The sequence below is a fragment of the Stomoxys calcitrans genome, chromosome 5 (genome assembly GCF_963082655.1).
Source record: "Stomoxys calcitrans chromosome 5, idStoCalc2.1, whole genome shotgun sequence".
Classification (NCBI taxonomy): Eukaryota; Metazoa; Arthropoda; class Insecta; order Diptera; family Muscidae; genus Stomoxys; species Stomoxys calcitrans.
In genome coordinates this window covers 1,464,359-1,483,617 of record NC_081556.1, presented here as the reverse complement: position 1 = coordinate 1,483,617, position 19,259 = coordinate 1,464,359, and the positions used below count along the sequence as shown (strand labels likewise).

General features: G+C 38.5%; 1 protein-coding gene and 1 long non-coding RNA gene across 2 annotated transcripts in view; one reads left to right on the top strand and one right to left on the bottom strand.

Moving 5' to 3' along the window:
* Positions 1 to 855: 855 nt before the first annotated feature.
* The window catches only part of LOC106082363 (protein gooseberry-neuro), a 37,231-nt gene continuing 18,827 nt past the window's right edge, over positions 856 to 19,259 (bottom strand). The window contains exons 3-6 of the mRNA XM_013244822.2: positions 17,089 to 17,200; positions 1,835 to 2,428; positions 1,147 to 1,773; positions 856 to 1,000 (exon numbers count right to left, since the gene is read on the bottom strand). Coding sequence (XP_013100276.1) covers positions 1,463 to 1,773; positions 1,835 to 2,428; positions 17,089 to 17,200 — 1,017 coding nt within the window. The 3' untranslated portion in view covers positions 856 to 1,000; positions 1,147 to 1,462. The remainder of the gene's footprint in view (positions 1,001 to 1,146; positions 1,774 to 1,834; positions 2,429 to 17,088; positions 17,201 to 19,259) is intronic.
* On the top strand, positions 16,409 to 17,311 carry LOC131998108 (uncharacterized). The gene is made up of 2 exons (XR_009398562.1): positions 16,409 to 16,975; positions 17,048 to 17,311. It is a non-coding gene; the product is annotated as an uncharacterized LOC131998108 (long non-coding RNA).

Below are 19,259 nucleotides of genomic sequence, written 5' to 3'. Positions count from 1 at the left end.
TCTGTTTTTGGCCTTTACAGATTTGTCATCCTTGTTGGTGTTGTAGCAGTTTGTTGTGTTCTATCTTTCGTCTGCTTTATTCTGTTGAGTGTCAAGACTCAGGAACTCTGTGACTAAGATGGGGTGCGTCCACAGGGTCTGGGTCTGAGTCGACACTAAAAAATAATGTTCAATGCGCTCATTCTGTTTTGGCCTTTACAGTTTTGTCATCCCTGATGGTTTATACACCCCACTAGCAACAGATTCGTATAGCTAAAATTTCCCTGTCTGACAAAAAAGTGGCAAATACGAATAACAATTAAAAAACTGACACTCTCTTTAGATTAATTCTCAAGAGTCAACTAAAAGAGGAGAAAGAGAAATTGGGGGAACGCAAAACTAAAGATAAACACAAGTAAATTAGCAAGAAAAATCTAATAACAAAGTTAAAAAGTTTTATAAGAATAATTTAAAGTTTCAAAGAAAAAAAATTTCACAATCGATTAAAAACCAGCTAAATCACATTCATTGTTCATACACAGACATCTTAAAATTCTCCCTTTTCTTAAAATAAATTTTACGCAATCGATTGACATCCAGCTAAATCACATCATTGTTCATACACAGTTCTCTTCAAATTCTCTCTTCTCTTAATTTTCTTCGTTTATTTCTTATCTTTGCACTTGGTGCCTCTTTAAAGAGTCGCTTGATTCAACTGTTATTCATTTAGTGTCTGTACTACACACCCCCCACCAGAACTGAGTGCACTCTTTCTTACTCACCTGATCCCGTTATGCCACCCACATAATCTCAACTTTAATACACAATGCATGCTTTACTGTTGATAGGCTTTAGACGATGAAATGCTTCTCTGGGAGAATAATTTTGGAAAGAGCTGTTTACACTGCTTATTAAATCCGAATTTAAGGCTCTCGTCAGCTGATAAAACAGATGATCGAGCCATTTAATCCGGATTTAGAGAGCAGTGTAAACGGAGTTTTAAGTTTGTTTCATCTTTTTCCTAAAATCAAACGTGATTTTTTATTTTTCAATAGATATGTATTTTTAATTTATTAAATTTTACTTTTAATTTATTTTCTTAATATACAAAATAACACTATTTCTGATATACTTACATAGACTTAAAAACAAATCTTTTATACTTACATTTATGTATATTCACACAATGAAAAATATACAATATATAGAAAATAGCAAAATCTTTTTTGAGAAAATATGTAGCAATAAATAAATGAGATGTCATGGCTTGTTTAAAAATAGTACACTGAAAAGAAAATAAGTTAGGAAACAATTTTAAATTATCAATTGCCGATCAGGCCGTCCAAGGAGTTTCACTTGTAATATACAAAGCATTTCTCACAAATAAATTTAATATAAACATTAAATGCCTCATTAGGAGATTTTAGGAGTCACCACTGGTTGATCCACATTAGAATACCACAATTGTCGGGAGCCTTAGTATTCATGACCAATATTTTGCATCACTTTGAGGCAGTGGTGCATGCTGATAGGGCGTCGAAGCAGCAGCCGTAACATTGTTATGCGTTAGAGCCGAACCTGCTGCAGCTGCCGCATACTCGTTTAGGTGGGCATGCGCATGGGCGGCGGAATAATTTGCTGCAGCTGCCGCTGTTTGATAGGCGGCTGCTTGAGACCAATTCGAGGGATTTTCCAATTTGGCATAGTTGTCATTCAGATGAAGCGAGGGTGAGATTTTCGAAACACTTTCAGCCGTAAGCTTGGAGAAGTCATCAATGGACAATTTCGAGTAGTCTGTAAAATAGAGTAATTAGAAGAAAGCCTTCAAATGTGTTTGTCGTGGGCTAGAGCTTACCTTGATGATAGTAATTTTGACCCGCAAAATGTGTATTATGAAAGCTACCCGAAAACCCTTGATGTGCCGATTGGGCAGCCATTAAGTCATAGCCTCCCATTTGTGAATGATGGTGGTGATGATGATGATGGTGGGCGGGATGATGAGCCGCAGCGGCTGCTGCAGCTGCATGTACACTGTGCTGATCATTCATGCCGGCGCTAGAGGCTGTGGTTCCTGCAGCCGGACTGTAACCCATGGAGCCCATAGCCAAAGAGCCAAATGACAAGGGACCTGAGCCTGGAACACCGGTGGCTGCTGCCGGTGATGTTGGTACTCCTGAGGTATTGGGGGCACTATTCATATTGCCACCGCCTGAATGTTTGCGCAGCCTTGCCCTTCTATTGCTAAACCACACTTGAATGCGTGCCTCTGTCAGCTGTGTGCTTTGGGCCAATTCTTCTCTGGTATAAACATCGGGGTATTGAGTGCGGGCAAAGGCTCTCTCCAAAGCTTCCAGCTGATCGGCAGAGAATGTGGTGCGAGATCTACGTTGTTTACGTTTCAAGGGAATGCCGGGTTCGGACTCAGTATCACTTATGTCGGAATCACGCCCTGCGAATATAAATACAAAAAAATAAAATCTTGAATTAATGCAGTTTTAATAGTAAAAATAAAAATGATAGACAGACGTACAGCAAGGGCTATAAAAATTAACAGTTTCTCTAGTACATCCTAAGCCTTATGCAAGACTTTGCCGCACTTCTTTTACAAATTTCAATTTTTCTCCTTTGCCACTGACCAAAAGCAATTCGTAATTTACCATGGATTTGTGGCCAATTGTAAAGCTGTCATCAATAATGTTTGACCAAAGGCCGGAAGGATATTCTTTTGTTTCACATTTCCTTGTCACCACCACAAGTGTTAGAAGGAAGGAAGCAAAACCACACACACTCAGACTCATGTTGCCTGAATAGACTATTCACCTGCTTTTGAGGTGGATTTAATAGAACCCCAACTCAAAGAGCTGAGGGAGAGAGAATTAAAATCTACCCGCACTGCATTTGAAAGGAATCTTAAAACGTTTGTGATTTCCGGCTTAATTGAAACCTAAGGTATTGAATGTGGAACAACCCTAAGTTTCTGACATTGGGTACGAGGCAGTAGAAATGATTGATTTTGTTTGCGGTAATATGGTTATTGATCCAACACCCAAGTTGGTCGTTTGTCAAACGGAAGCCATTTATATAGAACTAACCGCAAACACTAACCTACCGCACTGCCTCTGCATTGCAGCATTGTAGTGGATCCCATTGCTAGAAGCACTCTTGAAAATGAGCAAAACATGTAGTGGAGGTCAATGGTTAAATGAGTTCCCTTATTCGTCCTTTTCTTGTTCAAGGATTTGTGTACTACAAAATCATTACGGTCTCCAACATTTTATGGTCAATGCTTAAGAAGAAAAGCCATGACCATTCATTGCTGGCACTTTTCCCAAGCGTTTTGCTCCAGCAAATGTAACATATTAATATGAGCCACTTTACCATGACAAATCTGTCAAAAGTATGCCGCCACCATTAATGGAAATTAACCGTCCGCAACATAATGCACAATGTTCCCTAACAAATTCACAGCACTCCACCCCCGCCACCAAAACCAGAATTCAAATCTATGACTACTCGAAGTTTAAAGATTTAAGCATTCCTGCGAAGGAAATTGTATAGGCGATTCAAATCTGAAATAATTTGACAAGTTACGCCACTGTAATGGCCTCACACAACTAACTCATGGTGTATGTGGGTGCCCACAGTGGCAATGAGATGAATGAACACCGCCGCTTGTTTGCTTCGAGAGCCAGTTGACAGTTGGAATTGAGTTACAAACATGTTATTGTCAATAATCGGGCACTTTATGTTGAGGGACCACCCATTCCGATAGTTAGTTAGGCACAAATTATGATGTTCTTGTCAAAGGGAAAAAGCGGAAGGACTTTGCTTCAGTTCGTTTCTGCTTCAATGAAATACAACTCTGTATCTGGGCTGAACCTCAACCGATTGCCAAAGAAATGCCGCTGATGGAATCAACCGCAAATGCAGGGGGCGTTAGTGTCAATTTGGTTATGCCTGATTACGGAATGCAGTCAATGGACCCAAACAGACCTATAATGGACAAATTTATGCCATCAGAATCTTTTGAAGGAAATTCCCACGAAATCATTTGAATATTTTTTTTTTACAGCAAATAAGAGGAAACAATTTTGAATGTGTTGTTGAGGTATTGTTTTTTTGAGCACAACAAGTTTTTCGAAAATTTTTTATATAACATGACTATGGGAATTTTTAGAATGTATGTTAATTGAGGTAGAAGACCAAGTTGGTGTATTATCCAGCATCATGATTAACGTTTGCACTCTAGTACGGACCTCAGAATGGAAGTTTCGGCGGTTCAGCGCTCAACGACACCCAGCACAGTAGAATGGGAACCAAGAAAAAAAAATACTAAAAATCTGCCGTTTGACAAATTAACTTTTTATTTCCTTTCAAGAACTGCCAAATAAATCTTCTTCAAAGCTGCATTAAGTTTTGTGTAAATGTTTTAACATATAATAAAAAAAAGCAGCTGTTTTAAAATGCTGCACTCTCCACCGTAGTCTTGGCACGATGTAAATACCGTAAAGTCATGGCAAAACAATTAAAGATGCTCTCATTTTTGCAACAGCCGCAAATACGACATCTCGTCATTAAGATGTCATTTCAAAAATCACATTGTTCTCAACACAACCTAAGAAACTTGCGCTCGTGTGTGCATGTGTACAGGTAAATTGAGAGAGATCTTGCACTCGTGTGTGTGTACGTGTGCACGTAAAATAAGAGAAAGAGAAATACAAACGAGAGAACAAAGAAGAAGTGCTTTTAGTCGTGAAAGCTAAAAATTGTTTAACTTTTGCGAGTTGATTTTTAGACATTTGTTTGCAGAGTTGAATTTTCCAACGCAACGATCCCCAACGCGTTCATTTTGTTTAGGCCTTAAGAAATTCAAAATTTTTGCACTCTCTATAGGCAAGGCCATAATAAACGAAAACTACACCCGGTATTGGGGCTACATTTGTTTTGGTCAACGAGCACAAAATTTCGAGTTTATTGAGACATTTTTTTGGACACCATAAAATGCTCACAAATCCTGTCTAAACCCCTGTCTCTGATCTTACTCTCCCACGAATGTTTGAAGCGTTTCAATAGCATATATATATTTTTCAAAAATGGTCCCCATAGATTTATATTTCGACGTAGCCTTCATATGCACCCAAGCCTGAGTAGAATACGAATACTGCACTTCAGCCTTGTCGAAAAGTACCAAATGACTCGCGGTGTATCGTGGTACTTCCGATGTTTGAAAAGTATCAAAATTATTATCCCTGGGAAAAGTTGCTTAAATGAGAAGTTATGTTTTCTCTTTTGTAAATTGAGCTACCGCCAGGGCTGCCAGATTAATTTCAAAGGATTGTGTAATTTTTAACTGGACTAGTTTGATGAAAATAAATCAAATCGGGTATTGATACTTTCTATTAACATTCTTTCTTGCATTCCTTAACGACCCACATCAATAAGAGGTAAGTGTGCAAATTTCCAAGTGGATATCATTATTCGTTTAGACAACTAAAACCAAACATGGTCCGATTTGACTTATGGATGTAGAAACCTTTAAATCGGTTAACATCAAAAAATCGGCATTTTTACTATGCCAGTTTTGAAGCTAAAAATCTGCAAAATGACGTAAAATCAACAAATCTGGCAGCCCTCTCTCTCATTATATCACATTAAATGTTTAAGCTAATTTCTATCAAATGTTTAGCTGAAACAGAATGGTTACTTCAGTGATAAGTGACTTTCTCTCTTCTGCGAAATGAGATTATATTTCTCTTTCATTTGAATGCCCAGTGAAGTCAAAGAGTAATATGAAATCAAACTTTAAATTCTTTGCAAATTTTTATCAACAATTTAAGTGTCACTTATGTATTCAAACATCTTTAAAACAGTTTTTCTTCTTCTTCAAAATTTATTAACACATTGTATAATAGTTTTTAAAAGTCTCTTTAATGCTCTTTTTAATGGGGCCACCACAAAAGCGATCGATTTTGTTATTGTCCTCAACTCTCCATTATTTTGTGGGGTCTCTATTTTATTGTTTAATAAACTCTGACCCAATGCCTAATGTCTGTCGCTTGTAGAAGAAGAAAGGGTCGTTCACACACCACTTTGGGCGAGGATATCTTGTGTCTATGCCATGCCATAAAACATTAATAAAATGTTTTGTAACTAATCGAATTCCACCATATTAAACAACACCAAGAGTCAACTCAAACCAATGGCATTGTCCAGCCCCAGAGGTGGTTCATTGTAGGGTCCATCTCAACGGCAGCCATATGAAATGGGAAAACACCGACAGAGACAAAGAGATGAAAACCACCGTACAGGACACCCTGCTGGGAACTAAAGATGCCGCATTGTGGCGGTACATTTGAACACCTATGCATATAATATATACATGTGGGAAGCCCACAAGTGTGTGTGTGCGTGTGTGTGAACGCTGCATGCAACGCCGACAAGGCTTTTGTTTGGTTGACACTTTTTATTGAAGTTTATAAAAGATTGCAGCGAACAACACGATATGAACATAAACGAATTTAAGAATTGAATTAAAAAGGCCTCATCGTTAAGTAGTTTTCTCGAGGGTGTGTGCTTTCTCTCTCTCTCTCTTGGTCTTTTTCATCTCTTGTTCCTTCCTGCTGTTATGAGATGTGAAATGTAGCGCTTAAAATCCCAAAGAGCTTGGGGGAAGAGAGAGAAAAAAGGCTACACATGATTATATTGCCCATATCTACACACACTCACGCATTTATGCATGTTTTGTAAAAAAAGACCACACACCAACCAAGTATATGCATAACGAGGTGTGTAAAACCTGACTTTTTGCGCAATCACCGTTGGCTTAGGGGGGACATTTTTTATATCTATATGCATTATGAGTAGAGTTACCTATTTTCTTTAATAGAGGAAAGTGTATTCATCTAAGGTACTGACAATTATCGATTCATCTAAATAGCTGTAAAGTGGCTCAAGAAGTCAAATCGGGATATCGGTTTATATGAGGACAATATCTATTTATTGACTTACTGTTGTGGGATTTGGCATGGTTTATTTATGACTTTCAACAACTGTTTATAACTTGATATACCTCCTATATAAACTTATCCCCGGATTATATTTCTTGATCCTCAGGAGGACGCAAATCTTATCCGATTTAGCTGATATTTTGACCTTCACCATGCGAGCCAAATTTATTCGAATCGGTCCATTACCTGATATAGCTCCCATACAAACCCATTTCGTGATTTTACTTCTTGAGCCCATTTAGGACGCAATTCTTATCATTATCCTCTGTTTGCTTATAAAGAGATGCCGGGCAAAGAACTTGTTTTACCTATAAAGAGATGACGGACAAAGAACTTAGCTAATGCGATCTATGGTGGAGGGTATATAAGATTTGGCCCGGCTGATCTTAGCACTCTTTTACTTGTTTTTTTCAATTAAGTATGGAAACCAAAATGAAAACCATTTTTAAAAAGTTTTAGACAAAATTTGGTTGCTATTGGGATAAAGAACGGATATCGCGATTTCAAAGCAAACCAATGCTTTACTTTCAGTTCGCTTTGCCCCAAAAAGATTACATGCTTTTGCCTCTTTGAGCCAAACATTGGATCATATGGGGGTACCTTTCTTGGAGCGCAGTAAATCAAAACCAATAAGGAAAGGTTAAAGTCGTGCGCAGCCGACCATATAATACTTTACACCACCGAGACTTCCTACTACTTCTAATAAATAGAACCTATGTCTAAATCTTATCAGACTTTAATTTTGCATACTTACTGATATATCGAATAGAAAAGCAAGATGTTTGAACAAAAGGACCGAAATTCTGGCAACCCCAGTTTTAAAGGCGAATATCGACTAAAATATATACATGGGAGCTACATATAAATATGAACCGATTTTAATGAAATTTTGCAGGCATATTGATACATCAAATATGGATGAAATTTTGCACACATATTGGGATGACGCCCCTCATGCATATTTTGTAAGGATCGGGTCAAAACAGTGGCTTCTACAGCTTTTATAGGCCAAATCGGATGTATATCGGATGAAAGGTATATATAAGGGATATATCTAAATCTGGACCTATTTTTGCCAAAATCAATAGCGTTCTTATTTGGATCAAAGAAGTGACATTTGCAAAAGTGCTGGTGTAGGGTATAAAGAATATCTATCATCAACAACACACACAATGCCAAAAAACCAGTTACCGAGAAATCTTCGTTTTATTTAAATTCGTTTATTTTGTTTTATTTTACATTTTTTTATTTTATTTATTTTGTTTTATTTAGTTTATTTAATTTTTTTATATTTTATTTTATTTTTTTATATTTAATTTTAATTTATTTTATATTATTTTATTTATTTTAGTTTTATTTATATTTATTTTATTTGTTATTTTAGTTTGTGTTTGTTTTGTTTGATCTTAAACTTAAACTTATTCTTTATTTTTTTTAGTTTGGCTTCATTTTATGTTATTATTATGTATAATATTTTTGCATTTATTTTAATTTAGTTTATTTTTGTTTTTCATTATTTTATTGCATTTCAATTTATTTTAGCATTTTTTTATTTTTTTTTTTTTTGGTGATATACTTTTTATTATTCCTTCTTTCGTTATATATATGTATTATTTGCTTTAGTATTTGTCCTTTTGTGTTGTGATGGCAACATTGTCAAAGAGTCATTCGGCAACAACAGTTGGCAACATTGCCAAAGAGCCATTCGGTTACTTTACTAAACCCTCTCTTTTTGCTCTCACTGGGCTACGAGCGTTTGTGCGTGTGTGGGGTAAAGTGAAAAAAAGACTGAGTATTGCAACATTTAACGCCTTTGTAGCCAAAAAAAAGTTATGTGGCAGCACATCAAACGTTTGCCGTCCTGCCTTGCAAAATTAACTGTTGGGAGGCGTCTTTGTGTCTCATCAAAGATCCTTAAGATCTGCTCTTTCTCTTCGTCATCCTCAATACAATAGAGACAATTCAGTTTGGGCCAAACAACACTTTCTTCGCATGGCTGGGGTGGAGAAGCATAACCTGTTTGCGTGCAACAAAAGGCCAAAAACTGCAGCAAAGTATGCCGCACATCCTGGCAAATGTTACGACATTTGTGTCCTTGTATTGAAATGAAGAGCCAATGAGACGAGGAGGAGGGAGTGTTTCTTGGGCTATTCTCTCCTCTTGTTGTGTTTTGGTTTGTTTTTTTGTCTTTCAAGGTTCACACAAAAGGTTCCGTTCTGTCTGAACATTACAATGGGAATGTTTTGCTGTTCGCTCCTTCTTAAATTCCTTTCATCTTGATTTCGTTTATTTGGTTTCTTTTTTTTTGAAAATTATTAATTAGCTCAAGTGATTTGGTAGTTTTTTTCTTCAGCTTGGTGTTAACTTGATCTTCTTGACTTGGCGGTTTTTTAGATCTTTTGTTAGTCCAAAGGTTGTTTTCACACGTGAAGTGGGTTTGACTCGGTCGGTCAGGTCACACAATCGCAGAGTTGTATGGAAGGAAGCAAAGGAAAATAAAACAAATTACCGCAATATTTAACAGCATTTAGACACATTTTCAATTGTTGTCAATGTGAGGGAAGGCTGCAAGGAATTCAAAATTTAATTCGGTTATGCACTTAAATCACTTTTGCAATTTGTTACACCGACATCTGCATTGATCGAAATCTAGATTTTAGATCACATATCCTGTGGCAGAGGCTGAAGAGAAAACATTTCCAAAACTAGTGAATACCATTTCTGTTGTTTGTAGACGGCACATCTATTGGATGCTCCGTACACGGGCTTGCTGCAACTGCAATTGCGGACAATCAGCGGTTCCGAGTGGAGAGTCTCAGTGAAAAGCCGGCCGGCATCGGCTCTTGCTTAAATACCGAGTGCTTGCGATACTCAAGACCTCAAAGATAGAACTCGTGAGGCTACTGAGCGACATTCTAACATTAGATAGTCGTTCTCACATTATAAATAAGAAGACGAAGATACAAAAATCATACACCGTGAAGCAAAGATAGTAAAGTACGACGTAACCAATATTTCGACGATGTTTAAGGAAAGCAATAGAGTTGGTCTACCTTCCGTTCACTATTGCTGTATTTAGTCCTATTCAGTGCAAGTCATATGTTCTGGAAAGATTTTCAGTAAGTTAACATATTTCTCTAAATATGAATAAAACCTATATGAGCCTGGGATTTATCAAGCGTTGAAACATTGCATTTTTAGATCTCTTAATAACCAAAGAATTCAAGTTTTTTGCCTGTAAGGGCGAAGATCATTAAATTTCACAATTTTTGTTTGTTTCCCTTTCGAGACGAGCTCAATGATCGGAGATTTTCTTTGCAAATGGTAAATGAAAGCCAGAGATAGCAACCACCATATTAGGTGAGATGGCTTCAAGAGCCGTGCGTATGTTGTATTTGTATCGCATTTATTGCGAAAACGCCTATACGATACAATTGCCACATTAACCACGCTCGACATCCCTGTCTATTAGCTGTACTATTTCCCAATGCATGTGTTTTCGTGTAATGACAGACTTTTTCTGCGACAAATACATTGCTTCCATGGTGCACATGATTCTGTTTATTGATGGCTTTGAACGCTGGACAACGGCAAGGGCTCTCGCTGTACCTCCTTGTTCTCAGGTTCGTATCCCGGCCGGGATTTGCCGAATCTTTTCATTTTCAATTTTTTTTCCTGCTAGGCCGAAGATCATTAAATTTCACAATTATTTGTTGTTTCTTTTTCGAAACTCAATGCTCAATGATCGAACCTGGGCACACGGAGCATCAGCGAGAGCCGTTGCATATCTTTGTATTGCATATATAGGACGGAAAGGACGTAAGAAATTAATAAAAAAAAATAAATAAAACTGTACTGCATTGTTATCGAGATCATATGATTACCGATAACAATTATCTATAAATCGAGATTTGCATCATAAAGTAGACATGACCGCCGGCAAATGGTATTTCCCAAACCCGTCGGAAAGTTTTTATCTTCCCTTATTCAAATATTTCTCTATAAAACTCAACATTGTTTTCAAAACTTAATGAATCATATTATTAGCATTTGGGAATGAAGTCATAAGAAAATGGCAAATGCCAAGAGAAGCCATAAATTATGGACCACACAAACACAAGTGGTTTACAGTAGCCACTTTGCTAATTTGGAGAAAGATAAAAAATACATTAATGATGATTTTAATCCATAAATATCAAATTTTATTGATCTGTAGAGAGATATCTTGCTAAGGGGGGATTAAGACATACAAACATACAGCCAAAGAGAATTTTTAGTTACAAGGAATTTCCGAATATCTCACCAAGAGAACATTCTACACTTCCACTCTGATTGCCTTGGCATCATTACCAATACATTGAGCATTTAATTGAAATTAAGCACCCGCAGCATAGCCACTGCTAAAGAGGTGTTGAAAATGGGCGTTCAAATGTTGATAGTCGGATGTGAGCAAGTATCAGATATCAATTTATTAATGCCATATTAAATTACAACCTCTTTCGGTTCGCTTCGTTGTTGCTTAACACCAATTTTGCCTTGCCGGCTTTTTTTTTATTTTGGGAGATAAGACAATAAAAAAGTTAAAAATGCCGAAAAAGCATGGAAATTAACATAATTTGAACATCATTCAAATGCTTAAAACGGACTACTGTTTATGGCAACTGAGCATGCGCGTAGCTACTCTGTGATTGGCACTTTAAGGGAGTAGCACCGAGTGGAATAAGCCACAGCCGTCATCAATATTTGTACTCGCATGTTTAGCCGCCGCCGCCGTCTTGCTGCAGATTTCGTGGGATTTTGATAAATTGTTAAATGGACATGTACAGATAGATCGATGGATAGGTGGAGGGCTGTAAGCGTTCATTGTCAATCGTAGCTTTTGATTCTTTTGATTGCTGTTTGTTGTCAAATTGATATTGATTACAAATTTGAATTTTTTTCAAAACATATGCCCAATGCTACTCTTTCTAAGACCTATATGGAGACTTAAGTGTTGGGGCTCCCCCCTTTTTCGGGGTTTGTCCCCCTCGAGGGAGTCATTGCTGCCATTGATGACGATTAAACTTTAAACTGTCATGTTTCGATATGGGATTTTTCCTTGGAATATAGCAGCAACAACAACAACACCTGTCACACATTTGAAAACGAAACCAAATAAAAAAAGGGGAAAAAGTTTTACCAAAGCCATTTGATGCAAGGGCTGGCTACACATGAGCTAGGCAACTTTAGGTTGTCTTTTGTCAGTGGCCAAGATCAATTGAGTGTCGGTAGCTGAGTTTTTGTGCGGTCGCTTACTGTTTTAATTGTTTTGGTTTTTTGTTTTCGAAACTTTTGTACCCTTTCTGCACTGGGGTGGTATATTGGAATTTTCAAAGGGTTTGTAACCTATTGAAGGTGATTTTTTGGGAAACAGAAATCCCTTAAGGAATAATTACAGCAACTTTGTAATTACAGCCAAATAAAGACAACAAAAATATGAGTCCCATTCGAAAGGAGCTACTATGGTGTTAGTTTAGGTAAGAGTGGCAGTCCTTTACAGACTCACTTATACAATTTTAAGTCCATTGTGATACCACAGCAGCGACAGACCAAGGCTTCTGGCGGGAATCGAACCCACGACCCCTGTACTAGCAATCCAAGCACGCTCCCATCTCGGCTACCGGAGCGCCCTATGGTTTTAACAAGGATACGATTTTTTTATGATTTATTGAAACTTTTTATGTTAGTTTTTTTTTCCTCAATCAATCAATAACCATTTCTTTTGCCTTATAGATTTTGTTTTATGTTAAATATTGTCTCCTCACTTTTCAATTTCCATTTTAGTTTTTCACCTTAAAACATATTTGTTTTTCATAGGTCAATGTGTTTTAAGGTTCACAAGTACCTCACCTTCATTATGTGTAGATCTACGATCTCTTTGTCAGTTTATGGAAGCCCTATGTATTGTCATCAATCAATGTAATCCAATTTTTATCATTATGTGGTATTGGTGGCAAGAAAAAAATGAACACAAAGAATAACAATTCATGTAAGTTGGTCAAAAAAAAAAAACAATGTTGTGGTTTGGGGCCTTGTCATTGTATCCCCCCCACACACACACACGTACTCAGGAATAGACATATTTTTCCATTGAATTGGGGGAAGAAGTTATTCAATTTGAATTTCTTTCTATGAAAGCTAGGCAATATTTTAAGGCAATTCGTTGGCCCGTTAAAACACTTAAAGGCTGTTCAGAACAATGTTTGGCTAGGCAGGCAACCAGAACTGTTTCCTCAAAAAAGTTAGGACAGTTGTTGGGAGTCATAAAAGAACACCAAATGCAAAATGTCTGCCAAATCGAACAAAAATTGCGGCTTCCAGGAGCTCAAGAAGTCATATCAAGAGATCGGTTTATATCGTAGCTATATCAGGTTATTGACTGATTTGGACCGTATTTGGCACAGTTGTTGGAAGTCATAACGGAACACTACATGTAAAATTTCAATTGGACAAAAATTGAGGTTTCTAGGGGCTCCAGAAGTCAAGTCGGGAGACCGGTTTATATGGGAGCTATGTCTAAATCTGAACCGATATGGCCCATTTGCAATCCTCAACGATCTACATTGATATTAACTATCTGTGCGAATTTTCAAGCGGCTAGCTCTATGCGTTCGACCTCTATCGGGATTTCGACAGACGGACGAATGGACATTACTAGATCGATTCAGAACTACGAGACGATCAAGAATATATATACTTTGTGGGGTCTTAGACGAATGTTTCGAGGTTTTACAAACGGAATGACTAGATTAGTATACCCCATCCTATGGTGGTGGGTATAAAAAGTAACCTCGAAAAAATCAAAGTTAGGAATTTCGTGCTACTTACAAAATCCTTAATTGTTTTCCAGGTCACGTCCCTTAGATGGTTCATGTCTGGTATTGTGTCCGAAAGTCGGGCAATGACATATGAAATGCTCCAACGTCTCATAATCTTCCCCGCATGCCCTAAACATGCTATTATTGTAGCACCGATTTTGCACAAGTGAACTCATAGTCCTATGTGCTCCGTTATGATACGTACCGAAAGCTTCACTGACCTCCTTCCTACTTCCTTTCAGTAATAGCCTCGTCTTCTCACTATCCTGATCTCCCCATAGGATTTTCGTCGTCCTACCGACCGTTTCGATGATCCACAGAGTGACATGTACATTCGTCGCCCACGCCGTTTACTCGGACTGCGTCGACCCGAAATGCTTCGGGTTAACCAAGTTAGTGGACGGCAATCCTTCGGCCTTCACTGCCAACTCGTCTGCTTTCTAATATTCTAATTACCCCTTACTCTTCTATGGCCTTGCACCCAAATGATGCAGACCGATCAATCCTTCTCAGGAGAAGGCGTTAATCTCCTTCTTACACTCTGTCGGTATTTTGGCCCGGCACCAAGAACAAGCGATTTTTTTCTTTGAATTGTTTAACCTTTTAGTTTAATTGGTTATGACAGAACCTTTGTCCCACTAGTCGTACGTTTCAAGGGCCTCGATCTTCTGCGCTCCTTTTAAAATCTCTGACACCAAGTTTCGAGATGTCTTTTACTCTTTGATCCTTCCATCGGAGCTTCTCCATTCATTCTGGGGGTGGGGGACACAACACCAGACATGAACCAGCTTATTGGAGTGGCATGGAAAACAAGAATTCTGTAAGTTTTTCGAGGTTACTGGCTTAGGTGTATGTCCACAGTGGCATGGGGCGGATTAATATCAGCACCCTGTTTTCAAGCTAACATAACACGCTGCTTGAATGCCTTCCATCTATCACAACATGGTCTCTTTAATTTTTTTATGTTTTGATCGGGTGGCAGCCATGTAGTCGATGCTGGAATCTGGTGCTGCTAACTTCCATGAAGTTTGTAGCTTGTAGGTAAAATTTTGCGACTGTTGGGCCAAAGATATTTTTCTTCCACATTTTCGCATTAAATCTCAGAACGGGAGAGCGGTCATATTCTCTTTCTAGACGTGTATAGATTAGAATACCCCCCATCTTATGGTGTTGGGTATAAAAACCCTAAATTGCTGTAATGTTCTATTAAAAGTTTCCTAGTTGACGATTTTTATTCTTTTTCAAAAGACACTCCGCCATTACCCTTATTGTTAATGTTCTCATTCTTACTGAAATCTAAAAAAATGTCACTGACTTTGGCAAACATTCTGCAATGAGTAGCACTACTTATTTTTATTTATGAACATTCTGTTCGATGCGAAAGTCTTTTGTATGCAAGCCCAACAATTGCCTTTGATTGCTGCTAAGAATGCCGCCGACGACAAACAAGGTCATTTGCTTTCATATGAGCCTTTAAAGATGTCAAAATATTGTCACCGAAACAGGGGCCAACAAACATCTTCCATTCATTCCTCGGCCATTTGGCCATTCATGCAACAAGACAAAGAGCAAGAGCAAGCAAACAAACCCAACCAAAACGATGACAAACAAAAGGCATTGCATACTCCATATTAGGGTGCATCACAACAGCCACCAAATAGTGCCGAAGTCAGTTTTCAGCAAATTTCCCAAAGGCCATTTTCCCATCCATATCTAAGTGCACCAGCGTGTGAAAGCAGCGGCACGGAACTATTTGCAAAACATTACCACTTGTTCTGGGCCACATGTGTTAACCTGACTTTTAGTCTAGGGTCGGTTGGGCCTTTGATCTTTGCTTTCTTAAGGCATTGGAAAAATCAATGGAGCCTGTTTTGTAGCAGGTTTGTGCTATGCTAAATCCTTTTTTTTGTATAAAAAAAAGTCCCGTCACTGCATTTGGGGGTAATTAATGATCACTCCGGTCGATCGATGATCGTTTTGATTGCCTTGACTTTGATATGAGGAGTTGTGTAGCCCTGCATGTTGTATGCTGGCGAGTATAGTTATTGTTATTATTATTATTTTTCTTGGTCGTTGTTTGAGTTTTTTGTTATAATTTTAACACAATTTTCTACTCAATTTTGTTAACAATAACAAGCGTTTTTGGTCATTAACACTTTTACACGATCGCTTTTTATGTTCGAGCTGTGAATCTCCAAAGTGTTTTATCGGTGCGTTTCATTATTACCCAGCTCAGCTACAGTTGACTGCTGCTGCTTCATCTTCTTCTACTCCCTTCTAGTAGAGAGAGCAAGCGAGCGAGAGAGAGAGAGAGAGAGAGAGGAAAACAGACATTTTTATAGATCGTTTATCGCATGACTTTGCATATTTATAGAATTAGCCTGTTTATTTTTTTCATCTCCGCACCAAGTGATGTGTGCGGCGTAGGGAGGGAGGGAGGGCATGCGTGTGTGGCTGGTATGAATGTAACTGGGTTTAGTTTTTTTTTTCCTTCTTTTCGGAATTTGGCTTATTAGAGGCGATGGAAACTGTCGATCGATGTCGACGTTGCTTTGCAGCGTCCCAAAGAAAAACAAGCAAATCATTATCATTTTCTAAGGTGTCATCATCGACACTTGCCTTTGACGATCGGCGAGCGTTTGAGCCCCAGTATGAAATGTTACACATTTGTGGGTTGATGTGCTGCGTTGTTGTTTTTGATGCTCGCTGATGAGAACCAAATGGAAAGAAAATCTCTGGACCATGATCCGATTGTGTTTCGTTCGTTTAAACCTTCACTACCTTGCCAGCAGAGGCAGGCAGCAGCAGCCAGCTCAGCGCTTCCACACTGTGTGTGTGTGGAGGAGATTTAATTCGTAAAGCGGCACTTTTTTTCGGCTGGCTATTATTGTTGCTGGAGTTGCTCTAAGACGATCAAAGGGCAAATGCCGCCGGCTGTTGATTTGTGCAACAAATGATTTGATGATGATTTTCAAATTATCAAATAAATGATCTATAATTTGATCAATAAAAGTGATTTCTATTTTGGTCCGTCCGTCTGTCCGTTCGTCTGTCGCTCATGTTTTTCTGGTCGATGGTCTTCGATTCTATCCAAATATTTGAGGGGACAAACCAACAAGTGTGTGTGTGTAAGTGCGTCTATTTTGTATTTCCTAGACCTTTTGGAAGGTGTTTCAATTAATTAAGCCCAATTTTGGTTTGTAGTAGTTTTTCATGCTGCTATCTGCTGCCCTTTGGTAACTTACCGCCAAGTATGCCATGAATGCTGTAGTCTTTGCGCCCATCATCACTGCTGCGATCGTTTCCACGCAACAAACGACTTATCGATGACGTTGAGGGCGGATCGGTGTAGCCTTCCTGTGGATAGACAAGACAAGTTGGACAAATGTGAAAATTAGCATAAATGTTTTTGTAAAGGGGGGGTAATTTAATAAATTTTCAGTTGGATCTACATAAGGTTTAATGACAGTTTAGCATTATCAATATGAAGGGGCGTTTGGAGGAGGATGGGGAAGTAATTTCTGAAGCTAACCATCTAGAAAAAAGCTACCTTGTTTTAAATAAAAATGCTTATTATGGAACATTAAGAGCTGCAAGGAGTTTTAATGCATTAAGTTCGGCTAGGCCTTTCAAAACCACCGTATATCGATAAGAATCCCTGAGCGATTCAATTTAACTGAGCCAATTGGATACTTTTATGCAAAGCGGTACATTAGTGAAAGCCAACGTAGTGTAGATTATAAAAGTGTTGCATTATTGATACCTTAGTAGCGCAGAGGTTAGCAAGTCTGCCTATGACGCAACGCGATTTGGTTCGCATCCTGCCAGGAACATTAGAAAAAAATTGTCAGCGTTTATTTTCCCCTCCTAATGCTGGCGACATTTGTGAGGTACAATGTCATGTAAAACCTTCTCTCCAAAGAGGTGTCGCACTGCGGTATGCCGTTCGGACCCCTGTCTTAAACTTGAATCGCACTGCACTCATTGATATGTATTCATGAGCCGCAAGTCTATTGCACGTACGAACGGTTTGGGCAAAATGAAAATTCTCTCTATAATGTATTGTTCGGTCCGCTGGCCAATCAATTACAAACGGGTGTGAGTTCCTGGAATGTCTAGTATCTCTGACAGACATCCTTACATCAGGAATAAGAATATCAGATGAATACAAAATCAAAAGGAGTGAAGTAATTCTTACACCGTTTAAGGAAGCCTAAGCACTTGAATGATTCTTTCGATACTTCAAAAACTTGTTTAGCCCAACGGATATCACTTTGTATTTTCATGCCCTGAACATCAAGAGTTTCTGATTGCTCAACATCTATACCGTTGATAGACAAAGATGATCGTAATGGGGCAGCAAAACAGCACTGAGTCTTCCGTGCATTAAAATCTACTCGATTCACTCGACCCCATTCAAAAATGGTCAGCAAATCAATCTCTCGAAGACTCGGCCTATGGTCGAATGAATACGAATGACAGAGATAACTGTCATGCGCAAATTAGTAGATCGGATTCTATATCTGATTAAGGAAGGAGAAAGGACAAAGCCCTGGGGTGCAGGGTTGTTCGCCTCACCCTTCTTGAATATTGGCTGAACGTTCGCAACCTTCCCGCACGGTAGGCAAGGTTGAAAAGTTTGCGTAATGGACGAGCAAGCGTCGAAGAACACTTGCGCATGACAAAGACAAATGATATGCCACCCGGGCCTGGGGAACCCTTTTAACTCCACGAGTTCGAAAAAATATGTGGGACATGGCGCCAGACACATTTTCGATTAAGGAAAGTGGTTGGTTGATCTCTGCACGAAAGAGGTATTTTGGGAATTTTAAAAAAAAAAATCGAGCAGGGTTTATTTTTTGTTTTTAAAGACACTTTTATATGCATAATTCAAAAAAAATTGGGATAGCTTTATTCGTTCTTTTCTTAGAATTTTTTGAGCACTATCCATACCGAGGTGACCCAAATTTAGGGGCCTACCAAAAGGCGCCCGAACAATTATTCGCCTCACCCTTCTTGGGTATTGGCTGAACGTTCGCAACCTTCCCGCACGGTAGGCAAGGTTGAAAAGTTTGCGTAATGGACGAGCAAGCGTCGAAGAACACTTGCGCAAGACAAATGATGATATGCCACCCGGGCCTGGGGAACCCTTTTAACTCCACGAGTTCGAAAAAATATGTGGGACATGGCGCCAGACACATTTTTGATTGAGGAGAGTGGTGACCCAAATTTAGGGGCCTACCAAAAGGCGCCCGAACAACATATGGCCATGATATTTTGCAAACAATCTCACTAATAGCTCAGATCTAACCATTTCAAATTTTAAAAAGATATCTCTACCCGTTGTCACACGGCATATTTTTTTTATTAGTTTTTACGATTTCTTCCCACTGTGCAATGCCTATCCGTGTACGAA